Here is a 12667-nt window from a genome sequence, read left to right as displayed (position 1 = left end):
GCTCAATACGTAAAGATGCTTGCCACCAGGCCTGATAACCTAAGTTCAATCCCCAGTCCCCTCGTGGTAGAAGGAAAAAACTGAACTCTTGAAGGTTGTTTGTGATGTAACTAACACACGCACACACTTTTTTAAAATTTAAAGGTAATGACCTGGAGTATTAAAAAAATAATAATAACAAAGCCTTTTTACAGCACTTCAACAAAGCTAATGTTTGTACTATGCTCAAAAATATTAAATTATAACTGGGCATGGTTGGCACACAATTTTAATTCTAGCACCCTGGCAGAGGCAGATGGTTCTCTGTGAGTTCAAGGTCAGCCTGGTTTATTTACATCATAAGTTACAGGATAAGCTGAGCGACCTAGTAAGACCCTATCTCAGAAAAAGATTATTAATTAGATCTCATTGTATAACAAAGAAAAATGTGAAGAAATATCAGTGTGGTATGTGAAATTCACAACAGTAGAAGAAAGCAGACTAGCATATAATTAACACATATAATCCTTGGGAATGCAGACGATAAAAGTTAATATACAATAGACTTGTCTACTTCAAGGCTTCAAGTTGAGAGACAATAGACAAGGAATGTGACAGCATGTGACAGATTAACATAGGAGTTACCTCCACAAAAACAGAGGAACTTGGCAATAGACTGAAGTAAAGGCAAAAGACTAGATCCACATAAGTTAGGACTAAATGAAATTAGCACATACATATCTGAAAAGCTACTCAGTGGAACCAATAACTAAGTGAATGAAAATCAAAACAAAAGAAACAATGAAGAATAAGGGACAGGGAGCAGGAAAATAACCATCATCCAAGATGGCCAGGACTATCACATTTTATAAGGTAACATTGTATCAAAGATTAAAAGATGTATCATTTCTGGTCCAATACTTTTTCTCCCTCCGAAGTGTGAACTAAGGAGATATGTGTATAACAATTTATTCATCACAAGAACTGGTAATATATCTTAGTGAGAAAGCACTACCCAACATGCAGAAGGCCGTGGTTTGGTTCCCAGGACAGGAAAAAGTTAAGAAATAATAAGTGCTGCTTAATATTAACTGGAATCAACTGAATTGCCTACCAATAACAATAAATGAACATTAAAAGCTCATAAAATGCCATCCATCTCCCTAAACCAATGGAGAGAGCTCACACATTTGTTGATATGAGAAAAAGAATGGCCAGGTAACTTTGCAGGTAGCCCCCAAAGAGCAGCAGCTTGGGGTGTTTGGTTCTTCATGCTTAACTCTAGCACAGTGCCCTGTACTGCCTCTCAGAAAACACTTGTTCAGTAGATGAGATTTTAAAGCAGACCATTGAACAGTCACGACATGGTACAGTCCCCTCTCTCCTCCTTTGCCTGCCCTCTTCAGATATAAAAACGTAATTGGGAAGGTAGGCAAAAAAAAAGGTTAACAAGGAAACATTTTGATATGCGTTATTTCTTTATTCCTCTCTGCACTGTCCAAATTCCTGATGAAATAACTATTTTTTTTTTTAAAGAGCCCACCGAGTTAAAATGAATACAGCTTAAATTTCTAAATTCCAAGCAGGGTACGTTTTCTTTCACTTTCAAAAAAAAAAAAAAAAAACAAAAAACAAAAAACCTGTCTGCTCATCTTATACAAGTGTCTCAGTATCAGGAAATGGCACACCAAATGGAGAAAAGCACCTTTTCTATAGTGGAAAAAAAAAATCTAAAATTGCCTAACATCCTTCCCTGTTCTTCATTAATATACATGCTATTCTAGCCAATTCCTATTTAGTAGTTAGCACCCCAACCCCCCCCCATTCAGGCTAATATGCCAAGTGAGTTCATCTCTACACATTTAAATAGGCTTCTTTTCAAAGACATTTCATTGATGGATCAAAACTTAGCCACCTCTCTCATGTCTCTCTCTGCCCCTTCACCCTGTTCTGTTTTAGTCGTAAGCTTTAGAGGGAATAACCTCTTATTTAGATTTCTATCATGTTTCTTCCTTCTAGAATGTAAGCTTCACGAGGGCAGGAGTTTTGTCCTACTCTACCTGGGTCCCCAATACCAGGTGGTACCTAGTAGGCCTTGGGAGGTACCTGTCAAGTGAAAAGATGTATGTGGAAAACAGAGGAAGGATGCAACTCCGAACAAGCCAATAAATACTCGGAGAAAAAAAATAAAGAAATGATACTGAAATGCCACCCTGACAGGACTCGAAGCTACATAGCACAGGCTCGGCGACGGACGTTCTTCAAGGCCGGCAGGTGTTCCACACCTATCTAAGCACACAGCTCTTCTAGGAAGGAGGTGATCCACTGGGAAGTCTCAGGGTGGTGGTGAGCAGCTCCCGGAAGAGTGTAAAGGACCATCTCCATAACAGAGACGTGGCCCGCGCGGAGGGAGGGGAAAACCTCACAATACACCATACATCTTCGCCCAGATGGGGGAAAAAAAAACCACACGAATCTCCTACACAATCAGACCAAGAAGACAACCCTCCACCAGAGAGAGAAGCAGGCTTCTCTCCGAGAGCTCTGCAGTCGCCTGCAACCCAGGAGTCGGGTGGCGACTCCAGCGCTATTCCTTCTCCAGGACCCCGCGCCGCACCGCCTCAAGGAGATCGATTGGGGGGGACCGTTTGGGGACCAGCTTTCTCTATCCTCGCAGAACGCTACCCTCCACCGCATACACGCCTGCCAGTCCAGCTCGTCCCCAGGCCCCGACCCTCTAACTCACGTGTAGATGATGGACATGAAATGCATCAGCCACAGCACCACGAAGAGCACGAAGCCGAACAAGGCCATTCCCTCCTGGGCCAGGTCCAGCAGCGCCATCCCCCGGCCCGCTGGCCCGGCCCGGCCCGCTCCGGCCGCCGCGGACAGCGCTGCCGCGGGAGGAGGACGCGGGGGCCGCCGGGTGCGGGGCGCGGGCCGCGAGTGGAAGGTGGGAGAGGAAGGGCCGGCGGGGCGGCGGGCGTGCGGACGGAAGGGGCGGGCAGGGCCTGCGCGCCCCCGGCCGCTCGGCGCGCGCTCGGTACCGCGCTCCCCTTAGCGTGCGCGTGCTGGTGTGCTTCGAGCGCAGGCTGACCGCGCTGCGCGCTCCAGGCGGCCGTTGCCGCGCGCTCGGGCTCCGGTGGTCCAGACCCTCCCGGCTGCTGCCGCCGCCGCCGCCGTCCCTCTCGCTCGCCGCGGCTCCGCGTTCTGGTCCGTGCCCGCTGCCGGCGCCCGAATCCCGGCACGATGCGGGTCCGCCCCGCCCCGCCCTCTGGAGCCGGTGCCCGCCCCCCCTTCCACCCGGGGCGGCGCCCTCGCGCCTCCTTGCCGGCCCGCGCGCCCACGGGCGGAGCTGCCCCCTCGTGCTCGCTGCCCCGCAGCTACCAACCGCTGCCGCCGCCGCCCGCGCCCGCGGGGTCAGTCTCGGTGCGCACCCCAACCCCCCGCACCGTCTCTAAGCAGCACGCGCCGCCTCTACATTTTATCTTGGCCAAATCCGGAGGAGCCCAGAGACTGTGTTATTTAAGGAATCCCCAAACTCAGAATTGGAAGAATGGCTTGGTGCTGAATTCGCGCAAGACTGGGCGTCCTCTAAGGCAGCTGAGTGTAACTTGGCTAAGATGTAGCCAAAAGAGTTATGGAAATGTAGCTAGTTCGAGCAATGCTGGGCTGTTAGTATTGCCATTACACCGCTGACCATCTCATTCATAAATCTTGTGGTATTTGCTGGAATAGATTTTAGACATACTAGTTGAAATTACGTTACTTCTTTTTAAAAGTGTTAGATGTTGCTATTACTAAAAGGTTTAATTACGCATGTGCACGATACTGAAAATGGGGAAATAAAAGCTAGGCACAGTGTGAGAAGGCTGTATGTGGCCCAGTTACTCCTGGGACTGAAGCAGGAGGATTACCTGAACTTGAGCACACAGGTTCCAGGCCAGGTTGGGCAAATTCAGTGAACCCCTGTGGTGGAAAAACAAAAGAGTATTCTAATTTTAAGTCAGTACTGGGCGAGGCTAGTAGTCAATGTTTGCATTTGTTTCTTCAGCCTGGATACATCTATAGTGTTTACAATTGTTCTGCGTTTAAGCTGTTTATTATTCAAGTTACTTTTTAAAAATAATTCCTGAGCGCTCTCGAGGGATTTCAGAATTGAATTCGGGTTTCGTTTTGCTATTGATTCTAGTTAATAATTGGCGGCTTCAATCTATGATTTACACGATAAACTACAATTACACGAATTTAAGGTTTGCAATGTCCTTTGTTCTACTGGTGTAAAAATCAGTGGGAAAGAACCATGCTTAGAATTAATTTCTAGTTGTTGAGAGTTATTGGTTAGTGAAGTTACAGCACTACAGTGGAATCCATAAATGGAAATAATAACAAAGGGCTTTAAATGCCAAAATGGTGATTAATCAGTTCCAAGGCCCACTTTTAAAGCATTCTCAATGCATTTTCAAGAATCCATTATTTCAAGAATCCAAAATGAAAATGCACCTCACACTCAATGACATCTTACAAATAAAAATAATAGGCCATGCTCCTATTAAAATGTGCTTGTCAGTCACATGCGAAACAATGTTGTGTGTTATCAGTACTCGCTTGGACTTGGTCAACAATATGACTTTCTCAATTTGGCATTTTGTAGCATTTTTCATTGTCATTTTCATTTGACATTTTCATGTCAAATCTTTCCTAGACCCTTACAGCAAAGGATTTCCACAGAAAAGACAAAGCGGGTGTAATTGGGTATAACCGAGTAAAGATCAAATGTTGCACTTCATCTTGGTTAAATTCAGTCTGCTCAAACCTGACTTTCCAACCACAGCTCTAGGGGCTGGTAAGATGGCTCAACTATGAAGAGCACTTGCTGATCTTTAAAAAGACCCAGGTAGAACGTGCATGCAGTACCCACGGAGGACAGAAGAGGGCGTGTGATTCCCCCGTCTGATTCCCCCATCTGATTCCCCCAGAATTAGAGTTACAGATGGACACAGGTCCTTTGGAAGAGCAGCCAATGCCCTTAACAATTGAGCCATCCCTCCCGCCCAACGAAAATATCAACATTAACGGAATTTCTCATACACCAATCTAAAAAGTCAACACACTTTGTGATTTCAACAGTGATACTCTGAGAATGGCAAAGTGCAAAACAAAGATCCCAGTGTTTGCCACTTGTTCTGTACGACCCTGTGATGGCCCATGTGACCCACGACGTACGCTTGTCAGGGGTGGGACAGTCCGCCAAGAGTGAATGTAAATATGAAGTGTGACTTTGGATGATAACAATGTGCAGCTTCGTTGGTTGTAACAAATGTATCACACCGGTGTGAGATTTTGACCTTAGAGAAGTCCTGGAGAGAGAGGGAGATAGTGGGGTGTGTGGGAATGCAGGATTTTCTGCTCAGTTTGGCTGTGAACTTAAAACTACTCTAAAAGATTTTTTAAAATAGTGAGTGTTCCACACACATATGCTATGTAGTATACTATATAAACATGTATATTGAATATATTCAAATAGTTAATTCATGTCTTCTAAATTATGTAAATATACATAACAGAAAATGCTCTGGGCTGGTGAAATGTCTCAGTGGTTAAGAGCACTGGCTGCTCTTCCAGGGGTCCTGAGTTCAATTCCCAGTAACCACATGGTGGCTCATAACCATCTGTAGTGAAATCGGATGCCCTCTTCTGGTGTGTCTGAAGACAGCGACAATATATATATACACACACATATATATAATGTGTATATATATTATGTATATGTATATGTATTCTTTTTAAAAAATGCTGAAGGAGTCTGAACTGAGATCAGTGAAACCCAATAACTCTACCTTGTAAACAGTAAAATATCTGTTCAGAGCATGAATGAACTCTATTCTACACTGACAATTTGTCAATTAGTAAGTTTGCTCAGATTTCTTCTTTGTTCTTAAGTTTTTAGAAAGTATTTTTAAAAAGAGAGAAAGACATTGATCATCTTCCTCCTCCCTCTTACAAAGTTAATTCAGAGAGTGAGTTAAGAAATACAGGCCCTAGAGGTACAGCTCAGTGACAGATCTCCTGCTCGGCAGTCTCAGGGCCTTTCGTCTAATCCCAGCATGGACACAAAGCACTGGTGTGTGATTTTGCCCAGTCAAACCGGGATGGCCCATCAGTAAACCCTTTCTGTGGGTAAACAGCACTTGTTACATTCCAGTACTGACGACATCTTCTATCTCTATCAGCATTGTTTCTAAGCATTTCAACACACATCTTAAAAATCACAGCTCAGAGCCGATTGGGGTGCACACTTGTCACCCTTGTATTTGAGAGTCAGAGGCAGGAAGATGGTGAGAAGACCAGTCCAACCTGGTCTTCAAAAGCCAACCCTAAATGATGGTAGCAGCAATTCAGTTTCTTAATGTTACTGTGTTAAGACATGTATATTGTGAATAAAGCTTCCAAACTTAAGTGTGAGGGGGGGAGAGAGGTGGGGAGTGTGTTTCCCAGATATGGAGTAAATTTGAATTTTCAAAAGCAGGCTTAATTCCTGATGCTAATTGACAAGAGAAATAATATTTTTCCTTTGTTCTAGTTGGAATTAGAAGAGCGATGGTTGTAGGGATAGCTGGGGTGATTAGCATACCTTTGTTTGTTTCTTTCTAAAGGCCTTTACTTTAGATCCTGGGATTCCATGGATGACCCTGAATACTTTGAAGATGTTGTTGCAAGTAAATTGTCTGCTCTGGGCATGGTCCTGTTGATAAACTACAGGTTGTTTAGTGGGTGTGGTCCAGGGGAGTGCCCACAGGTCACTGGAGTTCAAATCATGTTCAGCTCCTCTGCTCTTGTCTGAACGACTAACTAAACCTGATTTATTTTTACTTACCTTTAAAGTCTTCATATTTGATCTTACAATGTATTTTGCTAACCCATAGTTTGCTAGGTCAAAACATTATTATGTGTTCTTCACTGTTTAGTCATACGTCTATTTTCCTAAATTAGTTTGAGCAGAAAACGCTTTTTAAAAAGTAAGCGTGTGTGTGTATATGTGTGTGTGTGTGTGTGTGTGTGTGTGTGTGTGTGTGTGTATACACAAGAGCGTGTGTCGGTGCTTGTGGGGAGCTGGATGTCAACATCTGGTATTTTCTTCAGTCACTTTTGTTTGTTTTTGGACCCAAGGACAAAGGACTAAGTATGTATTTTACAAGTCAAGCAGACCTGACCTCCAGGTTCTCCCAGCATCCCTTTTTAAACTTTCCAGTCCAGGGACTGGGCTGTCCTTTCCCCAGAGGCTCTTCCCTATATAATCCAGACATTTTGGTCTCCTCTCTCACCTTCTTTCTCTTCTTCTCCTACTCTTCTCTCTCTCTTCTACCCTTGCCCCAAGGTGACTTCCCTGTCCTCCTTCCTTGGGAACAGTGAACTTGCCCGAGAGCAGCTTCCTGATAAACCTGCATTTAATATAATCTAATCTGGTTTAAATTAGCTTATTCACCAGCAAAGAACCAATTTATCAGCGTTTCCATCTTATTTATTTATTTATTTATTTATTTATTTATTTAATATTGATTAAATGATTGAGACAAGGTCTCTCACTGAACCTGAGGATCACAGTTTTAGATAGACAACTGTCCTACTATGTTCAAACCCCTGCTCATCCTCACCCAGCACTGGGTTTATAGACCCCTACGCGCGCGCGCGCGCGCGCACGCACACACACACACACACACACACACACACACACACTCACTCTGCTGCTGCCAGATTTTCACATAAGTTTTAAGGATCTGAATTCAAGTCCCCAACCACTTTACCCACTAAGCCATCTCCCCAGCTCCTGCCTCAGCCTTTGGAGTACTAGGATTATAGCCATAAGCTACCACACCTGGCGCAGGAGAGCACTCTGGAGAGACGGCCACTCTTGATTCTTCGACCTGTTGATTGCTCTCCAAACTGGTTATGTTGAAATTCCCATTAATTGAAGTGAATGGTTTGCTAAAGAGAAAGACTGTTTGAATCGCCACTGTATATTAGCATCTGTCAATATATTTTGCTACATTTCAGATGTTAAAACTAATGTGTAGGGGTTGGGGATTTAGCTCAATGGTAGAGCGCTTGCCTAGCAACCGGAAGGCCCTGGGTTCGGTCCCCAGCTCCGAAAAAAAAAAACAAAAACAAAAACAAAAACAAAAACAAAAACAAAAAACAAACAAAAAAAAACTAATGTGTAAATAATATTGTTTACCAAACTAAACAATATCAGAAAGAAATCTACTTTGCAAGTGGCACTTTTTTGATTTAACATCTACTATATAATACTTAAATTAACTCCGCACTGCGCTTACACAGTTGTGTAAATAACACTGACTTTTCAGCCTCGCCAACCTGGGTCCCAACTCTACCACCTCCCTCACTTATCACATCAGGCGTATAAGGCAGTTATTCCACTTAATCTTTTTGGCCTCTAATCAATTATCCCACAACTGCTATAACAATATTTTATAGTTAATATTTATAGTTAATCTTTTTTTAAAAATCACATGGCACATAATTTCTACTTCCTATTTTATTACTTCAAAGAATTACTAAAAATGTAATTAAAAATGTGATTTAAAATTTTTTTTCTTTTTTTTTTTTTTAAGATTTATTTATTTTATGTATGTGAGTACACTGTCGCCTTCTTCAGACACACCAGATGAGGTCATCGGATATCATTGCAGATGGTTGTGAGCCATCATGTGGTTGCTGGGATTTGAACTCAGGACCTAGGGAAGAGCAGTCAGTGCTCCTAACCACTGAGCCATCTCTCCAGCCCCAAAATTTTTTTTTCTTAAAGCCGGGGTCTCCTTGTGTGTTGCTGACTGACCTGAAAGGCACCATGTATACAGACTACAGACCTGAAGCATTTAGAAATCTGCCTGCCTTTGCCTCTCAAGTGCTCAAACTAAAGGCCCATTCCTCCATGATCGGCCACATTTAACTTTCATTAAGGAGCAAAGGCTGTTGAGATAAACTCAGTTTGGGTTTAAGCACTCTACCAGGTAAGCACGAGTACCTGGAAAATCAGACTGACTTCGGCTTTTAGTTCTTCCGCTTATTTGCCACGTGGCATGAACAAGTCAGTTACTTCTGTGCTTTGTCTATAAAGCTGGAGTGATAAATTATCACACACATACATGTACATACACATATACATGTGTGCATGATAATAGTTCCAGGAATATTTTATTCTGTGAAAGTCTTATTTTTATTCTTTAATAGGGATGATACATCCATCAGTCTCATTTTATCTAGATCACTGGCTTTTTGTTTTTTTTGTTTTGTTTTTTTTTTTTAGCTGTTTTCTACCTATAAAAATTACAAATTGAGAAAAAGTGGGGTGGCCCATGCCTTCAATACCAGCACTCAGGAAATGAAGGCAGCAGGAGCTCCATAAATTTGCGGTCAGCCTGTTACATTTCCAGATAGACAGCAGCAATCTGAGAGATCCTTGTTTGCTTGTTTGTTTTGATACAAGGTTTCTCTGTGTAGCCTTGGTTGTCTTGGAACTTACTCTCTTAGGGTGGCCTTGAACTCAGAGATCTGTCTGCCTCTGCTTCTTAGTACTAGGATTAAAGCATGCATCACCACTGCCTGGCTGAGAACTCCTGCGTGTATCAATCAATCAATCAATGTATGTAGTAGAATTTTAGCAGGACCATTATATCTGGCATGAATTCTGGAGCGTTAGCACCTAAGCTTTGAAGTAGCCTTTGTCAGTGATTGTTAGGGGGATTTTTTTTTCCTTTTTTAAATACTCTTCCCCCCCCTCCCCCCCCCCCAGCTGGGCACCGAACCCAGGGCCTTGAGCTTGCTAGGCAAGTGCTCTACCACTGAGCTAAATCCCCAACCCCCTTTTTTTTTCCTTTTTGAAGGATTCTCAGGGTCTTTGCATAATGGCTTAGGTGATGGATCTTTCAAGCCAACCCCCTAGATCAGATAAGAAGTTTGGTATGGAAATTGACTTGCTAAAAGTGCATTTTGTATAGCAATAAAAAAGTTTCTGACCCAAATCCCATGGGGGAGAGAGCTGGACCCTCAGAAGTGTGGATACTCCTGAGAAGTCAAAGGAGACTACCCTCTGCCCACAGTCCAGACCCAAGAGGGAATCGCATAGTGACAACTGTACCCTCGGTGCAGGGACCTAGGAGCAATCAGGGGCAGGACACTTTAATTCCTGCCTGCGCCTAGAGCTGAAAGACAGACTCCAGGAGCGCTGACACACCTGAAATCAGAGCACCTGTTCACAGAAATGGCTGAAAGAAAACAGGAAAACAGTTCTACAGCAGTGCTGACACAGAGGCCTACAGCAGGGCCAAGTCACTCCCAGAAACAGCAAGACAAGCAAACACCAGAGACAACCCAATGGCTAGAGGCAAGCGCAGGAACCTAAGCAACAGAAACCAAGACATCATCAGAGCCCAGTTCTCCCACCAAAGGAAATACTGAATATCCAAACACACCAGAAAAGCAAGATTTAGATTGAAAATCACATTTTATGAAAATGATGGAGGACTTTAAGAAAGACATAAAGAACTCCCTTAAAGAAATGCAGGAGAACACAAGTAAACAAGTAGAAGCCCTTAGAGAGGAAACACAAAAATCCCTGAAAGAATTACAGGAAAACACAACCAAACAGGTGAATTGAAAATGGAAATAGAAACAATTAAGAAAGCACAAAGGGAGACAACCCCTGGATATAGAAAACCTAAGGAAGAGACAAGGAGCCATAGATACAAGCATCACCAACAGAATACAAGAGATAGAAGAGAGAATCTTAGGGGCAGAAATACCACAGAAAACATCGACACAACTGTCAAAGATAATGTAAAATGCAAAAAGCTCCTAGCCCAAAACATCCAGGAAATCCAGGACACAATGAGAAGATCAAACCTAAGGATAATAGGTATAGAAGAGAGTGAAGACTCCCAACTTAAAGGGCCAGTAAATATATTCAACAAAATCATAGAAGAAAACTTCCCTAACCTAAAGAAAGAGATACCCATAGGCATATAAGAAGCCTATAGAACTCCAAATAGATTGGACCAGAAGAGAAATTCCTCCCACCACATAATAGTTAAAACACCAAATGCACAAAACAAAGAAAGAATATTAAAAGCAGTAAGGGAAAATGGTGAAGTGACATATAAAGGCAGACCTATAAGAATTACACCAGACCTCTCACCAGAGACTATGGAAGCCAGAAGATCCTAGACAGATGTCAGATAGACGCTAAGAGAACACAAATGCCAGCCCAAGTTATTGTATCCAGCGAAACCCTCAATTAACATAGATGCAGAAACCAAGATATTCCATCACAAAACCAAATTTATACAATATCTTTCTACAAAAAAAGAGTTTCTAGGAAGCTGTCAGTGTTCAGTCCTGGCGAGGCTGATCCCCCTGCTGCTTGAGAAGACCAGATTCATCCAGCAGTCTCTCTTTCTTTGATCTTTCAGCATAACCCGGAACACCAGCAGGCAAACAAACAAACAAATGAGTACTCTGAAATATTTATCTGTTTGATTATTTGCTTTGTTTTGTGCCCACCCTCCACGCTCTCTCTGTATAACCACCCTGTCTGCCCTGGAACCTCTTTGTAGACTAGGCCGGCAAACTCGCAGAGATCTGCCTGCCTCTGCCTTCTGAGTGCTGGAGTTAAATGTGTGTGCCACCATACCTGGATAAATCTGTTTTGGTTTGGTTTTTGGTTTTCATTGTTTTGTTTTTTGAGACAGGGTTTCTCAGACCAAGCTGGCTGTGAACTCGAAGAGATCTGCTTACCCTGTCTCCCAAGTGCTGGGGTTAAAAGCATGTGCCTGGCTGCCGACTTTCTTTTAATTATATAATTTTTTTTAGATGCTTAGTGAAATTCACTGGTAATGCCACCTAGGCTTGGGATCTTCTCGTGAGGACACAGGCTTGGTTTTCTAAAAAAGATTTATTGACTTACATTTTACATGTATTTTTCCTGCACATATGCTTGCATATCACACGTATGCACTGCCTGCTGAGGCCAGAACAGGGCATTGATCTCCGGGAACTAGAGTTACAAACAGTTGTGAGCCATAATGTAGGTGCTGGAGATCAAACTTGGGTCCTCTGCAAAAGCAGCCAGTGCTCTCTTACATAGGGACAAACCAGTTTAAAATAATCGATTGTTTAAAATTGTCATTTATTGATAAGAAATGACAATATTTTCTCCTGATACCTCAGGGTTTTGAAGTCTTAAGAAAGCAACATCAATTAAGTTTAAAATCTTTACTGTGTGAGAGAGAGATAGAGAGGAGTGAGACAGAGAGAGTGAGAGAGAGCAAGAGAGCGAGAGAGCGAGTGAGAGAGAGCAAGGGAGAGAGAATGAGAGAGAGCGAGCAAGAGAGAGCACAAGAGAGCAAACGAGAGAGAGAGAGAGAGCAAGAGAGAGAAAGCGAGAGAGTGAGAGCAAGCGAGAGAGATTGAGAGAGCAAGTGAGAGAGAGCATGAGAGTGAACGAGAGAGAGCAAGTGAGAGAGAGCATGAGAGTGAACGAGAGAGAGAGCAAGTGAGAGAGAGCATGAGAGTGAATGAGAGAGAGAGAGAGAGAGAGAGAGAGAGAGAGAGAGAGAAAACAGGGTGCAGATGTGTTCCACAGAAAACAGGAGTCAGACCCCCTGAGATG

At 43.2% G+C, this 12667-nt stretch overlaps 1 protein-coding gene across 1 annotated transcript in view; it reads right to left on the bottom strand.

Moving 5' to 3' along the window:
- The window catches only part of Ugcg (UDP-glucose ceramide glucosyltransferase), a 32720-nt gene extending 29883 nt beyond the window's left edge, over window positions 1-2837 (bottom strand). The window contains exon 1 of the mRNA NM_031795.2: window positions 2726-2837. Coding sequence (NP_113983.1) covers window positions 2726-2823 — 98 coding nt within the window. The 5' untranslated portion in view covers window positions 2824-2837. The remainder of the gene's footprint in view (window positions 1-2725) is intronic.
- Window positions 2838-12667: the final 9830 nt, after the last annotated feature.

Source organism: Rattus norvegicus, chromosome 5 (genome assembly GCF_036323735.1).
Source record: "Rattus norvegicus strain BN/NHsdMcwi chromosome 5, GRCr8, whole genome shotgun sequence".
Lineage (NCBI taxonomy): Eukaryota > Metazoa > Chordata > Mammalia > Rodentia > Muridae > Rattus > Rattus norvegicus.
The sequence above is the reverse complement of the archived record's forward strand: the minus strand, read 5'-3'. Positions and strand labels throughout refer to the sequence as shown.